The sequence below is a fragment of the Rattus rattus genome, chromosome 3 (genome assembly GCF_011064425.1).
Source record: "Rattus rattus isolate New Zealand chromosome 3, Rrattus_CSIRO_v1, whole genome shotgun sequence".
NCBI lineage: Eukaryota > Metazoa > Chordata > Mammalia > Rodentia > Muridae > Rattus > Rattus rattus.
In genome coordinates, this window is record NC_046156.1 from 181,784,786 (window position 1) to 181,806,761 (window position 21,976).

General features: G+C 42.4%; 1 protein-coding gene, 1 non-coding gene and 1 pseudogene across 2 annotated transcripts in view; all 3 read left to right on the forward strand.

Annotated features, from left to right (window-relative positions):
* The first annotated feature begins 6,282 nt into the window (after nt 1-6,282).
* Nucleotides 6,283-6,692, forward strand: LOC116896023 (annotated as a pseudogene).
* Nucleotides 6,693-9,220: 2,528 nt separating this feature from the next.
* Nucleotides 9,221-21,976, forward strand: part of Itga2 (integrin subunit alpha 2) — an 87,113-nt gene continuing 74,357 nt past the window's right edge. Inside the window, exon 1 of the mRNA XM_032898865.1 lies at nt 9,221-9,439. Within this exon, the coding sequence (XP_032754756.1) occupies nt 9,382-9,439 (58 nt within the window). The 5' untranslated portion in view covers nt 9,221-9,381. The remainder of the gene's footprint in view (nt 9,440-21,976) is intronic.
* LOC116897506 lies at nt 13,715-13,819 on the forward strand. The gene has a single exon (XR_004387526.1). It is a non-coding gene; the product is annotated as a small nucleolar RNA SNORA44 (small nucleolar RNA).

Genomic DNA, 21,976 nt, shown 5'->3' on the forward strand with positions numbered 1-21,976 from the left:
TCAAGAAAGAAGAACTGGAGGAAATGGGGGGAGGGGGACTGATGTAAATATAGTACATATATATGGAATTTAAAATAACTTAATCTTTTAAATTCTTCTATGATGAGGGCTGAAAGCCACAGTTTAGATTTTTTGTTTTCTGTTTTTCTCCAGATCCGTGTTGTTTCTTGTTGACCAGGCTTCAAATCCAATCAGAATGATTGATCATTCCCAAAACATCCATGCCACTAATGTGCTGGTGGGCATATCTCACAGGCCAGTCACTAGTGTACCTCCCAGTATTCACAGATGAGTAAGACTGCTAATGAACTTCTTCCCCACTCCTGGCAACATGCATAGAACCTTCCAGAACTATGAAAGCTAGCCAGTAGGGATAAAGCTTCAGGTCAATACTAGTTTGATATCTTCATGTCCTGTGATTCAGATATGTGGTGTTTCCAGCAATATGGTATAATCATCAAGTTCTAGAAGATAAGCAAAAGAATAGCAATAGCTGGTGATGTTTGGAAGTAGTAGTAAGTTTGGAAGTCCCATTGAACAACTAAATACGGGTATTTAATTGATAGCTTACAGTGTGTGAGAAAGCATTGTACCCTCATTCCAGGGTACTTCCATTTAAGCCTCATAGTATATGTACGTGTCTTACTGAGCTTCTACAGTAGCTTTTCACGTGGCATTTCCCACAGGTTTTTAGCATTAATTATCCTTAATGTAGTACTCTCCCCTCTAGCTGTCCTCCTATCTTGAATGTCAGTGAACGCTTCCAGTTTCATTATTCCTCCTTTTCTTTTTATACCACCTATATTCTGTTTCCTTTTCCCTGAAATCCTTCTCCCACAGTTTCCTGCCTTGCATGGGCACTCCAATTGAAGTATAAATATCTAAAGATTCAAAGCAAGCATACACATATGAGAGAGAACATAAATCATTTGTCATTCAGGGTCTAGACTACTTTGCTGAAAATTCAATTCCCAGCTCCTTCCATTTACCTGCTGTGATGGTTTGGATATGCTCAGCCAAGGGAGTGGCACTATTAGAAGGTGTGACCTTGATGCAGTAGATGTGTCCCTGTGGGGGTGGGCCTGAGGATGCTCAGTCTGTTCCTGACTTCCTTTGGATGAAGACGTAGAACTCTCAGCTCCTCCTGCACAATGCCTGCCTGGATGCTGCCACGCTCCTACCTTGATGATAATGAACTGAACCTCTGAACCTGTAAGCCAGCCCCAACTAAATGTTGTTGTTTATAAGACTTGCCTTGGTCATGGTATCTGTTCACAGCAGTGAAACCCAAACTAAGATACCTGCAAATTTGTAATTTGATTTTTTTTTCTCCACAGCTGAATAATACTCCATTTTGTAATGAAGTACATCTCATTACTGTTTTACCATTCATGGACATTTAGGTTGTTGGGATTCCCTGGCTATTATGAATAGAGCATCAATGAACATTGGTGATCAAGTATCTCTGTAGTGGGATATAGAATCTTTTGGGACTAGGCCCAAGAGTGGTCTGGATAGATGCCATGATAGATCTAATTATGACTTTTTATAGAGCTCTTATGCTGATTTTCTTTGTGGCTATCCCAGGGTCCTTTCTCACCCGTAATATAAGTACTGATCTTTCTTGTAGCTCTTGGTAATTATCACAAAGACTCCAGGCAGAAAAGGATGCAGAGAGTGGAGAGGCTTTGCAGTGAGAGACTTTGGAGAGCTCAGCTCTAAGTGTTATGTCTTTATTATATGCTCCCTTCAAGGATCTGAGTCCTATGTAGAATAATAGTCAGAATGATTATAAGGGCCCGAGGTCATGGATGATTGTAGGAAAACACAGCAGGGCTGATATACATATGAATTCACAGAGATTGTGACAGTGTTCACAAAACTTGACTGCATTGGTACAAGCCAAACAAGTCCCAGAACACAGAAGTGGAAGTAGGCATAAAGTCCCACTCCTAACCAAGAAGTTATTTGCAACTGATACCTCCATGGAAAGGGAATAATTCTTTTTCTTCACATAAATGTCTTTAGCCGGTCATAGCAATCACATTCTAGGGAAAGCCCCATGCCTACAAGTAGTTGGTCAGCACAAATGAACCTCATATTGCTTTGTGTGCATGTGTGTGTGTGTGTGTGTGTGTGTGTGTGTGTTGTTTTATATTTTTGTCTTATTGGATTTTTGTTTGTTTATTTGTTGAGGGAGATGGGAAGGGTGGAAGAGGGAGGGAGAAAGGAAGTTGGGTAGATAATGAGGTAGAGAGGACCCAAAGAGAAGATGGGATAGGGCATAAATATAATTATTAAAAAAAGTGAAATAAATTGTTATATGTAAGGGATCTCTGCAAACACCATGGCCAGCAGAGTTTGAGCCCTGTGAGTCTAGAAGGAAATGGTCTCATGACCATTTACATGACTCAGTAAATAGCAAGGTTGGTTCAGACTTCTAGAGTATGACCCCAGACAGTTTATGTTAGGCATGTTTAAGCACAGCAGTTTTAGGGAAAAAAAGTTTCCTGATGACAATTAACTAAATCCTGTGTGTATGACAAAATATGATTGGGTGGAAACTCCTTTCAAGGTTCATAGGACCATTTCCGTAAAGGTGAGTTCCATTGACTAAAAAAGTCTTCAAAATAAGGGTCTAGGGAAAATGATTGAAACATAAAGTCCTGGGTAGAAAGGTGCGGCTTTATCATACAGATAGAGCAGGGGTCACCAGGCTGCCAACACCTCTGCTCCATTTGTAAAGTACCTGTGACATTTACCATAGAATGGGCTCTATCGACTGGGAAACAATGTTCAAGATAAAGGTCTAGGGGGAAAGAGTCCAGGATAAGCACAAGAGTTTGAGGGAGTCAGGTATGCCTTTGTCCCACAGATAGCACAGGCTATCAATCACATCCATTCCCAGCCTTCTGGAAGGAAAGGGGGAGGGACAAGTTATACATCTCTTTCTTGAGAGACAACCCTGCCTGTTTAACATTCCTGGGATTCCCAATGCATATCTGTGATCACCAGGGCCTTGTACCCTCTACAGTTATCTTTTTGCAAATTAATGGTTGAAGACTCTCTTTCAATAACGTGACTTCCACTGGTACTGTAATTAACAACATTTACAGTACCAGGCATGGTATTTCTCTTTTTGACTAAGTCTTAAGTTCAATTGAAGAGCTGTTGGTTAGCACTCGAATATGTCACTACTTCAGCCTTAGGGTTATTGTGTACAATGCTGGTCATTGATGAAATTTATAGGTATCATAGCTGGGTAGGAGAGTTGGTGCCCCCACCTCTTTTGGAAACTTGCATGGCATTTTCTGGTACCATGAAGATTAGTCCTTAGGGAAGGGGCATTCAACTCAGTTCCAACCAGTATAACTCCCTAAAAACAATCTATAAACATTTGCCCTCCCACCCTCAGATAACTATAGCCCTGACCCTTCAGGAAGGAAACTTCTCTTTGCCACAGATGGGGACCATTACAGAGAAGCACGGCCAATCACAATGCACAGTCGTGGAGTCATAGCCCAATGGTAACATCTATGAAACACTCCCAAACCTAAGTCTCAGAGAACAGCACAGAAGGGAGAGCAGAGAGATTTCAAGAGCCAGAGGATCAAGGGGTTTGCTCTGAGATTGTGTCTCCTACCAGCATCAGAGGCAACAGCCATAAAATCTCAGCGGCATGATTGCTGAAACATGAGCTGGAGAACTGTGACCCAAGAAACATCTCAAAATGAACGATAAAACCCCACAGCCCTCCACCCCACACAAAGAACTTTAGGCAAGTGATGAGAGCTGGAAATAAGAGAGGTGGCTTGCCCCAGAGAAGAGCACACCAATTGTTTATCTAGTGCCAAATGGTCACTCCTGAGACATACCTACAGGAAGCATTATATAGACTTAAAGGTGTGTGTGTGTGTGTGTGTGTGTGTGTGTGTGTGTGTGTGTACAATAACAATTATTGAAGAGGACATGAATTTGCAGAGAGAAGCAATGGTTCTACGAGAGGGTTTAGAAGGAGAAGACAGGAGGAGATTATAATCTCAAAAAAAAAAAAAAACAAACAAAAAAAAAACCCAAAAAACTTTCTTTTCTCCAATGTGTGTTTTTGGCCACTTTGTCAAAAATCGGGTGGATGTAAGTCTTGTGTGTGGGCCCTCAATTCTACTCCACCAATCACTGTGACTCTATTTAAACTATTCTCATGTTGTTTTTACTACAATAGCTGTGTGGTGATAACTTGCAATCAGGGGTAGGGAGACCTTAAGTACTGTATTTATTGTTCAGGATAAATTTTGGCGAGTCTCAGTCTTTTGTATTTTTGCATTAATATTCATTTTCTTCAACTTCTGTGAATAATTTCTTTGGAATCCTGATGGGGATTGCGTTGAATCTATATATTGCTTTTGGTGAGATGGTCGATTTTATGATATCAATTCTACCAACCCATGAATGTGGTAGGATTTTCCATCTTCTGGTGTCATTTTCAGTATCTTTCTTCTGTGTCTTAAAGTTTTCATTGTACAAGTCTTTCATTTTCTCTCATAATGAATTACAAGACTGTTTCCCCTGAGACTATTTGAATGGAATTGCTTCCCACATTTATTTCTCGGTATGTGTGACGTTTGTGGACAGGAAAGCCAGTGATTTTGTATCCTGATACCTTGCTGAGTATGTTTGTCAGCTGTATGTGACTTCCGGTAGATTCCTCATCATCTTTTATCATATCACCTAGAAATTACAGTATTTTGACTTCTTTCTTTCTCATTCATATCCCCTTTATCTCTTTTTCCCCCATGACTGCTTTAGGCAATAATTCAAGCACTGTGTTGAAGAGGAGTAGAGAGAATATTCCTGATTTTGGTGAAAAAGGCTTGAGTTTTTCTTCATTTTGCATGATTTTGGCTGTGGGGCTATTATAGATTGCCTTTTCTGTGTTGAGATATGTCCTCTGTATTCCTGGATTCTCCTGGACTTTCATTATTAGGGAATTTGGATTTTTGTCAAGGTCTTTTCTGAATCTAATAAGATGATCATATTGCTTCTGTCTTGAGTCTATGTTCCACCTTAATTTTTGAGAAAGGATTCCTCACTGAATTTGAAGATCACCATTTTTACTAGTCTGCCTGGCCACTGAGACTTTGTGATCTGCCTGTCTCTACCTTCAGACACTGGGCTTAAAGATTCACACTGCCACGCTCAATTTGCGTGTGGGTGCTGGAGATCCAACCTCACATCCAAAGATTTCTAACAGTCAAGCTCACATCTCCAAAGAAAAATTGTAATGGTAAGTATACAGTGCAGACAGAAGGCAGGAAAGGAGGAAGTAGAGAGAGATTATGAGGAAGACTGTACGTAGTCTTAGCTACTGTCTTAGCTATTGGGGTGAAGAGACACCAGGAGCACAGCAACCAGAAAGAAAACATTTAATTGGGGGCTTGTTTACAATTAAGCACTTCAGTCCATTATTGTCATGATGGGGAGCATGATGGTAGGTAGACAAGCAGACATAGCGCTAGAGGAGTAGCTGAGAGCTATCAGGCAGCAGACACAGAGAGAAACACTTGACTTTTGAAACCTGAAAGCCCACCCCAGTGACACACTTCCTACAACAAGGCAACGCCTCCTAATCCTAACCTCAGACAGTTTCCACTCCCTGGTGATTACTCACTCAACTATATGAGCCTATGGGGGCCATTTTCATTCAAACCACAACTGTAATTTGATAAGAAATCTTACAAGCAACAGAAGGGCTCATAGTACAGGAAGTGCAGAATTGGTTTGCTGATAAGGTGTCCTAGTGGTAGCCCCAAGAAGGAGAAGAGAGCTTTCTAGAATGGTGGTTGTATAATATGAAATAAGCAAGGTGCATTAGAAGAGAAAAGAGGTCAGAAAGGAACATGGGGAACCTCTGCTGGATCCCCTCTCTCATGCAACAAAATTCTGGTCTAGCTTTGAGAGAAGAGAAAACCTAGGAAAGCCACTTCTGTCCACTATCTACCTCAGTATCCAAAGACCCTTTCAAGTGCTCAGTGAGAGCGAAATTGCTTTCTCAATAATACTGAGGCATCAGTTGGCTTTGCCACTGTGTTATTATTTACTCTTACTGCATAAGACAAGTGTTGAGTGATGGTTATCTCTGTGGAGGGAAACGGGGAAATCCCTGAACGTTAATGCTGTAGAATCGGAAGAGTCCTTAATATGTGTTCAGATTTCTTAACTAGTTTTAAAGAAACTGTTTCCTTTTTCCCAGTCCTCCATTTGCAATGGAACCTCCCGATCAAGATGAAGATTTCATAAAAACCCTTTGCTGGGAAGACCATCGCTCCCAAGGTTGAACTCTCTGACACTACAGAGTATGGACAGGGCAAGATCCAGGATGTGGAAGGGACTCCCCCTGACCAGCAAAGGATGGTCTTTGCTGGAAACCAGCTGAGAGATGGGTGTACTTCAGACTACACTCAAAAGGAACTCACCCTTCATACTGTACTGAGATTTCCTGAGTCTTACACCAGTTCCGAGAAGAACAAGCATAAGATAAAGAGGAGTAAACTGACTGATCGGAAATGCTGGAGAATGGATGAAAATGGCAAACGTGGTTGCCTTCATCAAGAGCATTCTTTGATGAATGCGGTGCTGGGATCTTTATGGCTGTCCACATTGGCAGACATTACTGGGGCGAGCGTTCTGTTTAACCGCTCCAACAAACCAGGAAACAAGTGATGGTGTATGAGTTAATAAAAAGACGAGAACTAAGAACCAGAGGAGAAAGAAAGAAAACACTGTTTGTTGAATTTGGATTCCATTTTAGAGGGTTATGTAAAATTGTCAGAGGTTTAGAGATGACAGGTCTGTGTTGCAACACCTTAAGTCTTATGATTTAACTCAAAGGACATACAACAGGGTCACATGTTGAGCTAGATACAAGAATTAACATGTCTTTTTTAAAACAGATATTAGAATAATATCTATAAAATAAAAACTATGGAACAATGCTACTCTTTTCATGGGTTGATTTACAATGGGAAAATAATTTTCTTAAATGCATGGCATTTCTGTAAATATGTAATAGTTTTTGATATTAAAAATTAATATACAGATATCTGAAAATGCTCTGTTTTAATATTTTATATGGTAAATGTAATTTAAAAGTTCCTTAATAATTTGAATGGCAGAAGAGGATCCTGAGGGTGCGGTGGGAAAGTCCAGCTCTTGCCTTATTTCCTGATGGGGATGTGGTTTCCAAACTAACTAACCCAGGCAAGGTATGTGTTAGGTAAGACTGCCAAAACTATTTGTCTCTCAGCCCCTTCATGCTGGTTAAATATTATAATCCACAAATTTGCTCTTTGTTTCCTGAAAATTTTGCCTGCTCCAAAAGAATATACAGCTCCTTATCTAACCTGTGTCCAATAGCAGTATGGTGCTAATTTATCCTCTTCCAAGAGCAACACGCCCCCAAAAGATACACTTTCTTCCTCCCCAACTCAGACAAAACACATTAGGAAGAGCTACCCTGCTTCCCAAATAAGAGTCTGCTTCAAACAGAGCTCACATTTTAGTGAGTCAGAAGGGAACAGGCAGATAGTCATCTTCCTGAAACCTAGCTGGCTTCCCACCAGGAGTCTGAGCTGCCCAGCTGTGTGTCAGGGTTACTGAGTAATCCCTTCAGAGCTCTCCTGTCTCACTAAGCACTCAGCACACAGGAGGTCAGAAGTGTCTGGTAGGATGTGGAAGTAAAGAAGTGAAGTGGTGGGTGAGAGAGACAGCCTGGGGCTGTGAGGTTTGAGGGTGCTGAATCTAGGATATTAATCATAAGTTCTAGCGGCAGGTGAGTACATCAGCTTGGTACTGCTATGAGTCTAGCCGGTCATCCAGTCTAGCCTGGTTGGCACGATCCTGCCCTGTGAGGATCACAAAAGGTCATCTCAACACAAAAGGTGGACAGCTGTGGGGAAACAACTGGCCTACATACATATGCACATGCACAAGCACACATATCAGCACATAGAAACTTGTGCATGTATGCACATGCACACACACACGCACACACAGAAGTGGAGGTTCCCGTTCTATGCACTATTTTATAAATAGATTTAAAGGGTTTGGCTTTCCCGAGTGATTACGTCTGCCACACCTGGAAATTTCTTGCTATCTCTATGAACTTGGGGAGTCCTTTCCTGCTCAGAGGCCTGCTCCCAAAAGATTTTGAACGATGCGAGTAATAACAATTAGACAAGCAATTCTTTATTTTATGAGACCTTTTGAGTGCTTCAAACACTCACTGGAATAATTCTAGCCTCGTCAATGTGCAGAAATCTGAGGTTGAGTCTTTTAGGGATATTAGATTTAGAGATGATTAAAAGCGGATGTTATACTTCTTGGATTGGAAAATGAAAGACTCAGATGAAAGCTGTCTTTCCAGAATCCGAAAGATTGGGAAATGGTGAGGTGCAAGCTCTGGGGGAGATGTTCTCGACCTGTGGGTCGCGACCCCCATAGGTGTAGCTTAAGACCATTGATTGGAGGGGTCACCACAACATGAAAACCGTATTAAAGGGTCCCAACACTAGAAAAGTTGAGAACCACTAATCTTCAGTCCTTGTAGACTGTTGACTCTTCTCACCTGTCCTGAAATAAATCAAGTAAACTCGGTGATCCAACTCCTCATCACCTCAGAAACGAGCGATCCCCTCCCCTCTCTCTCACACCCCTCTGTGGTGCAAAAATAGTACCTCAGGGATAATCATAGCTTGAGAGCAGCTCTTTCTGATGACTTAGTGTCGAACCTGGTCATTCTGAGCTTATTTCTGTCCCTTTCTCCACCCACTCAGGAAAAGCAGAGCAGGGCCCGCACTTAGCAGCCTAGGAGCTGCAGGTTAAGTCTCATGGCTCTCCTGCTGAGCTTTGGGGGGTTGGCGGGGGCTTTGACTTGATACAACTGCTCTGGGGACTGCCTAGGAGTCAGTTTCCTGTGGACAGAGAACGAAGTGATGTTGGTTGTGGGTGGATCCTGCGCTTTTGGGTCTGGGGTGCCAGAACAATTTGGTCCAGGGTTCGAAAAGCCACCAGGTTGTCGTTGCATCCGCACTGTCTGTAAGATGAGGGCGGCTGTGTGGGCGTCCAGGGATCTTGGCTCAGTGCACTGAGCCCTGGAGGGGTTGGGCTCAGCGGGGCGTGGCAGGACAGAGTTTGCCCAAGCTGGAGGGGCGGGCAGGGGCGGTTCCTAGCTCAGGAGCTGCAAGCAACTTTTCCTTGCTCTCATTCAGGCTGGAGAGAAGTCCTCCCGTACAGCTTCTGGAAAGTCTAGCTTCTGGGAGCCCTGGGCCAAGGGTACTGTGCGCACCCCCAAAAGCACTTTAGATTCCCCAGCGCAGACCTGAGATGGGACCGGGACAGGCAGGGGGCGCGCTTCTGCTGCAGCTGCTACTGCTCACTCAAGGTAAGTAAACTCCACTGCGCGTCTGAGGTTGGACGGACCCTCCGTGGTCCTAGGAGAGCAGGGAGGGATCGAGCGCTGCTCTGGAGCTGGCGAAATCTGCTCTGCATCCATGTGGACTCGGGATCCAGGCTTCCTGGAGCCGCTTGAACAGATACGACACACACACACACACACACACACACACACACACACACACACACACACACACACACACACACACGTCCGCATTAAGACGTGTTTCACCCGATCGATCAAAGCATCTTTCAAAGTCATCTTTCGAAGAACAATGGGTTTAGATGTTCTCACGCCCGCGGGTTTAGAGCGTTTGTGGGTGGCCCGCAGACCGCGCGTCCAGCCTCCCAACTTCCCACAGATCCCTGGCAGGTGCTGAGCTAGCTCTGAACCAGGAACCCGGGATCTAGCTCCAGGCTGCAGCTTGCAGCCCCCCGAAGGGTAGCTTTGCAGGAAACTGTGATGTGTATTTTTCGCCCCACGTGCACAATGCCCCCCTATTCTTATTTCAGGAAGGAGCACTGGTGTTTCTTTCCATAGGAGGAAGAAAAGCTAATCACCTCTTAAACACTAGGCAGAAGGGGACTCTTCCTTCCCTCCTACCTTCCTCTTATTGTTGTAATGTCGCCTGTCCTTCAAAGAAAGTAAACTTAGGCCAGTTCTCTCCACTCTCTTGATCTTAGACATGACAAGGGGATTAACTGAGACTGGAGCCAAGCTGCCTGACCTGACTTCCTTTGCCCTCAGTGAGGAAGGAGGGTGGGAAAGGTGGGCCCAGGAGAACTTTCTCTCCACCTTTTATCCACAGTCTGGTTATGCCTAAAATGAGGATTTTAAGGTAGTTAAAGAGAGACCGAGAGGGGGAGGGATCATATCTGGACTCTAAACAGCTAAAAAACAGCAAAATGGTCCCTGGTTGTCAATTATTTTACAAAAAGGGAAAGCGTTCTCTAAACCGTGCTTCTCATTCAGGGTCATCTTTTTTTAAGGTTGAGGAAAACTAGTCCAGGTTGGCCTCGTGGAACCTTCTGTCTGTCAGAGAGGAGAGGAAATGCCCCCTTCCCGATTCTCCAGCCCATACAGGGCACTGTTAGTTGTTGGGATGCTAACCTGTGCCCCATGCTTTGCACACGTTCTGTCCTAGGGAAATACAATTGACCCGAGGGGCCATCGGGTCTACCGTATGGGGATTAAGACAGTTGGATCAGGCTCTGGAAAGTCTCCTAAGAGGGACTAGAAACCCAAACCTGGGCTTTTCATCTCTCAAATTGACGGTATTATTAAAAGGAGCCACTGACGCACAACCCCAGCTTCTGATCTCTGAAATGTTGAGGCTTGTTCTGGGAGGAGCGGCTGAGAAGGACCGGGGTGGAATGTGTTGCCGAAAGGCACGGGTACCGGTTTTCCTCTGCAGTTAGTTAATTGGTATGAATCAATGTCAGCAAGCAGACAGGATTTACATGGCATCTGTAAAAACGATCCCAGGTATTTATTTCTCTCTCTCTAGTTCAGTTATTTGTATATCCAAGGGACCCATTTTCTCTTGATTCTTAATCATCTGACTAAATAAAATCAGATAAATCAAGTTTTGCCATTTGAGGGAGCAATGGGGATTGGTAGGTGGGCAGCATAATTTCCGATGCCTTGGGTATGTAAGGTTGGCATTCAGCTGAAAGTTCCCAGGTTACTGGTACTTTAAACTTTTATTTTTATCCTACCTGTATAAGCATCCTGAACTTGACACTAAACGGACACACTGATTGTTCTTTATAGACCACGCGCATGCGCAATTGTTATGCAAGTAGATACAGAAGTTAAAAATGTGAAGACATGCACAAATGTGTGTTTCTACACCTCCCATTCTTTGCAGCACACCGACAGACAACGTTAGGTGCAAACTCGTCTCGGATCCCATTGTAACACTTAGATTCAAATTTGTTTCTCATGATCCTTCTCACAAGTGGATAAGAGGAACAAGAACTCCGTTTTATTCCATACTTATGCCTTTTCCTTGTCCATGAGGAGGCTGAGAGGGAAGAACAAGAGATCACATGACACCTAGGGAATCTGTCAGTTAAGTGCACATCCAGAGAAGAAACCAACTGTCACCTTAGCATCAGTGAAATCACACACTCTCCAGTGGTCTCACGGGCCAAGGAATTGTCTCTGTGGATTTTTCACTGCACTCTGAGAGGTCAGCCCTCCCTCTCGAACTAGTCTCCTTCGTCTGTAAACTATTCAGTAGGTTCCTCTCAGGGTAAGAAGTTTTCCTTTTGATTTTTGCTTTCCTCTAGAAACTCCCTCTCCCCTGGCCTGTGTTCTCTCTCTCCTCTCCTCAGCGTCACCTCTCCCCCTTAGAGGCTCATCTTCCACCCTGTCATAAATAGTGTTTGCAGAGCTCTGCCCAGGATCTCCCTCTTCATTCTAAGCTTTAGAATCTAAAGGTTCTTCTGGGTCCGGCTCCTTCCTCAAAGCAGTATCTCTCACCACTCACCTCTTGATTTCAAAGCTCCAGATTTCCACACCCATGTGCTCTATTAATATGCCAGAGTTGATGTTTCCTAAAGTGAATTCACCACTTGTCTTCCACGTTTTCTCCTTTAAGCCAGCGCACCATGCTAGTAGCAAGGCTGGCAGTGTGTTTCCCAAGTGTTTCAATTTTTCCTACCCATGTATGCAGCTTCTGCCACTACCCAGGTCAATCCCCCCTCCTCTTATATCAGAACACCTGTGACTTTGAACCTGGCTTTCCCATTTCGTTCCTTGTCCCTCGAGTTTATTGTTCTCACTGCCACCTTTCTAAAACACTTACCTGCTTTATCAACCTACACCCTTACTTCAAAGCCTTGCTGTTTCCCACCACAACTAATATAGGGTAAAGTCCAAATGTCTCGACAGTCATAAAAGTCCTCTAGCGTCTGGCTGTGCTTTCCCTACCAACCCTCTCTCCCCCCACACACTATTCAAGCCTACATATAAGTACACACAGGCACTCCATACATGCAGGCAGTCTGTACATTTCAAACCTTATAAGCACACCTATAGACACCATCCTATGTCTAAGATCAATGGACAAAGTTTATATTAAACTTTTCCCAGACTATATTCCCGTGAACTTCACTGGAATGTTGCCTTCTTTTCCCTCTCATTTCTTTGCAGTCAACCAGCTCTCCAATCCTAGAAGACATGACCCCAAACATAATTATAAAGTAGAACGGTTTAGATTCTGTAGCACGAAAAGAAAGGATAGGCTTCTCTCTAAATTCTATGAACCAGTCCAGACTCCTCTTAACTTCAGCCTCTCAATGGCTTCTGGTCACTCTTTGATGAATTAGCTTTCTTCCTCCATAAAGGATCAGTACCACCTAACCTTTCTCAGTAGGGCTCTGTGCTGACTCACGAGACTGTTTGAAATGTATGGATTTGGTCTCTGGACTCCATCCTTAAAAACAAGTCTTCATGCATTCCTGAGGTTCATTCAGGTTTATAAGTGAGTGCATAAACACTATCATTGTCTCTTCCCATTCTCTAAATTAAAATTTCAGTGTTGCCTGTCTTATGAAATGACTGTCAAGATAGGCAGTCAATGACCACATCAGTTTCAATAAATTTGTTTTAAGCTGATAAGTGCTCTCTTTCTTCATGTGCTAACATCCTGGGCAGATTAAGAGGGAGAAGCCTGGTTATCTCTAGATGAACGTCTAACAGTGGGATTCTAGACACTCAGCAAAATACATGCCAAGGTACAAAACCTGAAAACTTTCAGAGATGATGGGCAAATATCTGAGGCCGAAAATACATTTGCATCATATAAATATAACCACCAATGTCATAAGCTTTAGTCTTTACCACGAAGCCTGCTCAGCTTAGTACTGACAGACTCAGGACAACAGAAAGGAGGAAGAACCATGGGATGTTTCCCTGTTAATTGCAAATCGAAGGTGAAGAGTTGCTGTCTGTTTCTTCAAGTTGTCATTGTGACCATAGCTTGTCTTCCTATGCAAACAGAGAAAAAATGGCTCTGAATAGCAGATGCCATTAAGTCCAGAGATAATAGATTTTGTGGATAGATGACAATGATCCCAGCCCCTCTTCGGTGAACCTCAGAAACTCTGCCAATCTGGCAGCATCTAGTAAATGTCATAAGCCAACATGTGACTGTAGATTCCTCTGCTAAAGGCATATTACAGACACAATGCCAAGTCAGAGAAAGCATGATACATGGTACAAAGAGGTCTATTTCTATGAGTCTAAACATGGAGAAAGAAAGTTTCTTTGGATCTCCAATTGCATGCCACAGTAATGGAGAGACTTTGACAGCCCAGGTCATCACAGTGCCTGCAGTTGCCACTCAGTTCTCCTATATGTTAAAAGAAAAAAAAGAAAGTTTCTTTGTCCCTAAAGGATACTTAACTGGCTTCAACCCATCATCCTCTGTGTGTGTGTGTGTGTGTGTGTGTGTATAGACTGGGGGTGTGAAGAGACTATGCACATGGTGTGACCTACTAGGAGGCTTGTGGGAAAAGAATCTTCATTTTTCAGACAGTATGACTTTGTCACATTCAGACGCCAGGTTCAGAGAAGCTGCAGCCATCTTGCAAGCATGATGCCAACCAGCTGCTGAGAGATAAAAGCAGCTATACCATAGATAGCACCGGAGAAAGATGGAGAGAATATTAGTGCCTGGAATTGTCTTTGAGTTTCTAAATTATCAAAAGGAAATACTAACCTTCCACTCGATTTCGCTAAAAATGTTTATATAATTTTAAACGTAGTTATGTTTTATATAAGTGAGAATTATAAAGTCTTCCTATGGCATAATAAATATCATGTTTGCATACAGTTCGTGAATGATATCAATGTTGAGTTTGGTGAAGGAACTATCATAGGGACAGTAAAAAAATGAAGCCTCCAGAGAAGACAGGAGTCATTAGAGCTTAGATCTTCCACAGAGGACTGTCCAGGTCAGAGGGTCTGGTCTAACACTTTACCTGGATGGAAGCATTATCATTGCAACATAAGACATGCAGCATGTTCCCTAGATGCACTGTTCCCAGGGGTACAGCACAGCCTCCACCTAAGGAGGACCCACGTTTCATTCCTACATCACAGAGGACCAATGACCAAAAATTCAAGCTCACGGTGTTGATGGAGAACGAAAGGTGAGAGATAAGCGATCTTCTGGCCTTAAGCTTTTTCATTTATGGAAGACCCAGAGTCTTACCTTAAGGGTAGGGAAGGCCCTGAAGGCAGCCTAGCAAGGAAGTGATATGCTCAGAACTGCTCACTGCCATATCACCATAGTGGCAAGGGATAGGCCTGGAAGGCAATGCCATCACACCTAGGAGAGAATCAGGGTTAGTGTTAGTTTACCACTCCGAGAGAGACATGCAATTTAAACTTAAGTGCCATGAAGGAGAAGAGACAGGATTTTGGATAGACTTCATTTTGTCACTAGGGGAAAAGATCAAGCCGATGTTTAGATTTCTGGTATATAAAGTACAACGCGCAGCCATTTACTGAGACAAAGAGTGCTAGAAGAGACAAGTTGTAGGAAAGAGGTGATCGATCTGAGGCGGTTGAGCTGGCAACATCCAGGGGGACCCTCTAGTTAGTTCACAGTGTTGTGCAGTGGCCTTATGATCAGTCCAGTGAGTGAGATGTGCAGAGACGTGGGAGGCATCACATCTGGAGACAACTGAGCAAGCACGTGGTGTTGCTGAGTTAAGTAAGGAGCGAAGACTAGGTCTCGCGTGAGCCACAACTAGGGAACTACCTTGGAGGGTTAGGTGAGAGACAAGCGGTACGGAGGGAGAAGGCGGGGAGTGATGCCAACGGGAAACAGCAAGAAGTCTGTAGAAAGTGAAGCAGCACAGAAGTGCTTAGAGAAGGAGAACGAGATAACTGTGTAGAAGTCACATGAGCGTGGCTGCTTGGGTGATGGCAGCCCTCAGCCTCTGCAGTGACTAGGTAGACGTGAGGACTAAGTGTAGTGAGTTCCTGCAGTCATGGAGGAACACTCGGCAGAAAGAGGAGGAAGAAAAGAGAGAGGGTAAGACAGGAGACATTCCTTTCAGCATCTAAACCAGTGGTTTTCGACCTCTCTAGTCCTGCGACCCTTTAGTACAGTCCCTCTTGTTGTGGTGACCCCCCCAACCATAAGATTATTTCCATTGCACTTCATAACTGTAATTTTGCTACTGTTGTGAATGTAATGTAAACATGTTTAGACATAGAGGTTTGCCAAAGGGGTCATGACCCACAGGGTGAGAACTACTGATCTAAGCAAAGAAGGAAACACTCAAATATAACTTAACGCTAGTTAGATCTCAAATTTTCTATTCCTAATTCTACATGGTGCATGTATGATTTTTCCAAAATCATGTTGTGGCATCTGCGGGTTTCAGACACCCAGAATCCAAGAGTGATTGGGAACAGCTTTAGGGTCTATGGAAAGGATCTTAGGGGGGAGGGAGAAAGGAAGAAGATAGGGAAAAGTGCTCTCTCTCTCTCTCTCTCTCTCTCTCTCTCTCTCTCTCTCTCTGTCTATGTGTGTGTGTGTGTTTTGTATATGTGTGTACATGACAAGTATGTGTGCTCTCACCCATGGGTGTATGTATGGAGGACAATGACTATGTTGTGTGTCTTTTGCTATTGTTTTCCACCTTAAATTTTTTGAACAACATCTCCCCTGGATCTGGAACTTACTGTTTCAACTAGGCTCGCTAGCCAGCAACCTCCCACGGTCCACCTGTCTCTGTTTCCCATTTGCACCTAAGGGATGGATTTATAGATGTTCACTGCCGTGCCCAGCTCTCTTTACATGGCTGCTGAGAACCCAGAGTAAGATCCTCATCTTATGAAGTGGGTATTTTATCTAGAGAGCCGTCCCCCCTGCCCTGTTGTTAATATTGTTAGAGTTGTAATTACTGCGGATGGCGTATATTCAGTCTATGCCGGCTGGTTCCTGTACAGAAGAGTTAAGTTCACCATGCTGTACAACCTTAAACTGCAGACTGTTCCAGACTTTTCAGTGCCCAGAATGCTATGGTGGCTGATCATTATAAATATATTGTAGCTTCCCCTGGAGATTGGTCAGTTTTCATGGCCCAAATATTTAGCAGAAACTGTAGGACTGTAGGCAGACTCCTGGCCTTATCACTCCCTGCTCTAGACCCACAGCTGCAATATTTGCTTCTATTAGAGAAAATGAATTGGGGGGGGGACACTTTTTACTACAGAAGCTTTCTGTGTAAAAATGAGGTTAATGCTTAAACAGAGCGAGGCAAACGAAAGCACATTAGAGGCCGTATTGTCAGCGTCTGAGATTATTCCGTTGTTTGTTAAAAAGCATGAGGAAAGCCACTGCCCCAGTGGCCACCTCGGACACTGGCAGCTGTCATTCATTGAAACGTGGCCTTTGTTTGTCTTTGTGCAGGCCTGAGCTCATTTCCATGGATACCATGTAGCCTTGCAGACTGATCTCAAGCTGGAGTCTAGCCAGAGCAGCCAGACAGCTCTATTCTGATTCTTTCCCAATTGCATTCAGGTCCTTTAACCCACAGTTCTTGGATACTTGATGGAGCGAAGACTGTTTTGGATTTTGTAACCCTTTCTAAAACTCACTGTGGGGGCTCAGTGCATGACACAGACATTTCACACTAATCGATTTGGCTTTCTAGGTATTTATTAGTGTAGCTCCCCGGCAGGGAGGAAAGCAAAAGAAAAGCTTAGCCTGGAAATTGCAAGACTTATGCGATCATTTTCTTTTAGAATAGAAATAGAATATATAGTCCTAATGAAAATATAATATGATATTGAAAAGGACCTATGGAAATACCATAGTAATTAAAGTAATTAAATTCCTTTGTTAGTACAATACTTAATGTGTGCCCCCCAAATGGTCACACTGTAATAGAATCATTGTGATGTTATTTATTGTTATTGTTTGGGAAAGGGTTGAGGACTTACATCACTATTAGTTTTGTAAGGTGTCATATAACCTTATGATTTCTTCCTTCCTTCCTTCCTTCTTTCCTTCCTTCCTTCTTTCCTTCCTGCCTGCCTGCCTCCCTGCCTGTCTATCTGTCTGTCTGTCTCTTTCAGTCTTGCATGGCCTGCTGTCCAGATGTTCTCAAGCTCTCAACTCCTGTTTTGAAAATCATTTAATTCATCTTCACTGGAGTATTTGTGTCTCAGGAGGCATACCCACCCACCTTGTAATTTAGTGCCTCCTCTCACATGCATCCTTCAAGCAGCTGTCATGTGATGTGTCCAATCCCTGTTCGCTCTGATAGATCGTGAGCTTTAAGATGACAAGCCTCCACCTTCCTTGTGTGTATCAAGATTTTATTGTTAATATTTTAAGAATTACGTTTACATTTGTTCATTAGTGGAGGCAGAGGAGGATGCCAGGGCACACATGTGGGAATCAGAGGAGGACTTTTGCGTGTCTGTTCCCTCCTTCCACCATGTGCGTTCTGAGTGTGGATCTCAGGTTAGCAGACTTGGCACCAAGAGTCTTAACCTGCTGATACTGCCGCTGGCCTTGTTGACATTCTGTTTGTGAAACACAAATGAATATAAGAATCACGGTAGAGTTGCCCATCTTGGTGTTGATGTATAAGATGTCGTCAGCCAGTTACATGTGATCTAAAGACAGTCTTCCGCTTGGTTGATTTTATTCTCAGTGATATGTACTGGTGTCATTCTTGGTATGAGTGTAGTGGTGCATTGTGTACTGGTGACATTCATGGTGTGGATGTCATGGAACTCAAATTTTGTGCTCATTTGCTTTCATTTTGTTTTAAATATAACTTCAAGGAAGGTTCCCTAATACAAACTCATAAAGGTATTGTCCTGCATTCCATTAAACAATATTTATTTTGTATCCTCATGTAGGCCTACATTTTCCTGTAGTGGATTTTTGTGAATGATATGAAATAGAAGTTTAAAAACAAGCAATCAAGCAACAGTCTTATCAACATTGGTTCATTCTGCATGCACACACACACATGCTCACACATTCTCACACAGACAGATACACATACACAAACACACAGACACACAGACGCATACACACATACACTAAAATCATTCCTTACTTATTCCTTTATTCTAACACCCTTTAATCCTTTTTAGTTTTAGTTGTTTATTATCATACCAGATACGCATTACTTCTTTAACAAATGTTTTTTTTGTTTGTTTGTTCGTTTGGTTTGGATATTTGCCCAATTGGATTTTTGTTTTGTTTTTGTTTTTGTTTTATTTTATTTTTTATAATCTTTTTCTTGACATACTGAGCTAAACATGGTCTCTAAGTCAGAAACTAATACTAAGTAACAAATATTGTGTTGAATACTGAAAAGAAAAGGCAAGAGTAGACTCCTTCTCATGAGCGGATTTCAGCCTCTCACGTATTCTTTCATCAACAGAGTGTCTTTCCCTGTTACTTTGCTAAGATATTTATTTAAGTTGACAAATGATTTGATTTTTATAAATCTGTTTCTGCATCTCGGTGATAACAAAAATGTTCTTCCATAATCCATTTACATGTCAATGTAGATGAGTTGCCTTTTAGATATGATGAAAGTTTGTAATAGCAAACTGGTCAACATTTGTGATGGACTGTTGGATTACAGTTTTGTTCATGATTAGGATCAGGTTTTTATTAGATTTTCATGCACTCTTCTTTTGGATTTTAATGTCAAGACTGAGCTATCACCATAAACTAGAATTCATTTCCTCTGTTTTGAATCTCTCAAAAAAAAATATTCTGTAAGCTTACAAAATAGCTCACATGCTACACAAGGATTTTGAGCTCCATCCCCAGCTGTAACTTTAAGCACTCCTACTGGGAAACTGTAGGTGGGAAAGAGAATGTCATAGAAGTACTCAGGCTAGCTAGCTTGGAGTAGAGAGATTAACAGAAACAACAAGGTAGATCCTACCTCTGCAGGGATGAGGGATGGGGGAACCAACCCCTGAACTTTGTCTTCCAACTCCCATATTCTTACTGTTAAATGTGCATGAAGACACACATGGACAAGAACATATATGCCACAACTTTATAAAAGGTTTGTGTAATTTTAGCTTATTTTTTCTCAGATACTTTTTAAAATGTGTGTGTGTGTGTGTGTGTGTGTGTGTGTGTGTGTGTGTGTGTGTGTACACTCTGAAGGTCAGAATAGAGTATTGCATCACCTGGAACTAGGGTTATGCTCCATTCTATATACTGGGAACTGAATTGAAGTTCTCAGGAAGAGCAGAAAGTGTTCTTAACTGTGGAGCTGTGCCACAAACCTCCTTTTAATATTCACGATAAGAAGCTCTGTGGAAATCGTTTCTATTTACATGTTAGTGTGCAAATTTAAATAACAGCTTAGATATTAGAACTAGTTTCAGAATGTTTAATATTTACCTACCTTTTTGCCCTATTATCTTTGTCTTTCTATTATGTCAGACTTTAAGAAACAATAAATTCTTGAAGTACGTTGGTTTTGTTGGCTGTCGTTTGACAAGCAGTCCAGATAGTTGGCTATTAGCAAACAGAGGGTTGTCTTCGTTATAACGAAGACTATTGTTCCGATCTTAATTGTTGACTTCAACTCTCATATGTCTTAGTTACTTTTCTTTTGCTGTGACCAAACTCCATGACCAAGGCAACTTATAGAAGAAAGAATTTGTTGAGAGATGATGGTTTCAGATGGTGAGTCTATGACTAACCATCGTGAGAGGGAGCATGGCAACATGTAGGCAGGCACAGCACTAGAACAATAGCTAAGAGCTTACATCTTCGTCCACAAGCACAAAGTAGAGAGAGCGAGAGAGATCACAGGGAATAACATGTGCTTTTGAAATCTCAAAGCCCACCACCAGTGACACACCTCCTGCAACAAGGCCACACCTCCAAATCCTTCCCAAATGGTTCCACCAACTAAGGACGAAAGCATTCAGATATATGAACCTATAGGGGCCAGTCTCATTTAAACCACCCATCTCATACTGCACAGGAAATTATATATGTATAAATGTAAGTTACAGAGTATGGCTAAAGATGCTTCATCAGAATTCAAGATGCCTTACAGAAGTCGGAGACGAAACGCTGGCAGACACGCACGTAGGATCTTTGTGGGAGGTTAGGTAGTGAACCCTTTTGGAGAAGTGCTGGAGAGGTTGCTGGATGAACCAAGTTTCCAGGTCACAGGGTTGAACCAAACACCTGTGAGCTGCAAAGCTAAATTCAACCAGATGTACATTTATTTCCCCAATATTTACAAGTCACTCCTATTTATAAACGTGTTCACATAAAATTTTAAGTGGGCAGGAAATGATTTTCATCACCTCAGCTTTTAATTGATGTGCGATCTGTTGTATCTACTCATTACCACTGTTGTTCTTGATCTGTGCCACCAGGAGGTTATAACATTTTTAATTATGCCAAATTATGTCAAAGAAAAAATGTTCCATTTCACTTGCTATTTCCATGTCGTATTTATGTGCATTTCAGTAATGAGTGTTATTTTCATAATTTTTATTTTCCTCATAAAATCAAACTATTTCTTCATCCCCATTTTCTTTCATTTCTCATTTTTTTACTTCATTCACACATATAATTGATGTTCCATTTCTCACAATTTTTTTTACTTGTAAATTTGCCTGATGTTTGTTTAAAGTGTCCTCTGTCATCCACGGGGATTACACTTCAATACCTCTAAGGACTGTCTGAAACTACAGATATAACAACACCTTTGTATATCGTTTTCTCTTATATATACATGTGTATGGTGGTTTTATCTATAAATTAAGCACCATTATGGTGATATGCACCTGAAATCCCCAACACTCAGGAAGAGAGTTCTGCTTTACCCTCTACATGACGTATTGAGACAATAGTAACTTCTTGCAAACGAAGAAGAAAATAGGCACAGAAAATAATAATAATTTAAGAACAGTGCCTAATAATAAAAAGGAACTGTTGTAAAAGTTCTAAAATAAAGTTGCATGAATGTGGTCTCCCACAAAAACGTGTAGCGCCTCAACCTTTCCCTTCATGCTGATTCAATGCCTGTCTGATAGGCAGTGTGATAGGACTGTGATAGGACTAACAAACCGTGATGTGGCATCTGGTGACAGGATGGCCTGAGCACAGTGTCTGCAAGGCCACAGAAGATACTGAGGCTAACAGGCAAGCAGCTTCGATATGCTTGAGAGAGGGATAGCTTATATTCCTGGGAGCATGGAGGAGGAGATCTCATCGGGCTACTTAGACTAGTATGCACGTCAAGAATTACAAGTTGTTTCTAAAAATTCCCACTTACTATTTAGATCATGGCTCATTGTGGGAATGTGAAACTGTGAAAGAGAAACTACAGAAGAGGGTGAGTTGCTATTTTTAGAACCCCAAAATCAATAGTAGAGGAGGTTCTGTGGTAGGACAGGAACACGGTAGCAAAACATTGGGTTTCCCCATGCAATTTTCCCAACTGAGGTCAGCAGGGAAACATGCTTCCTTTCTGCCTCAGC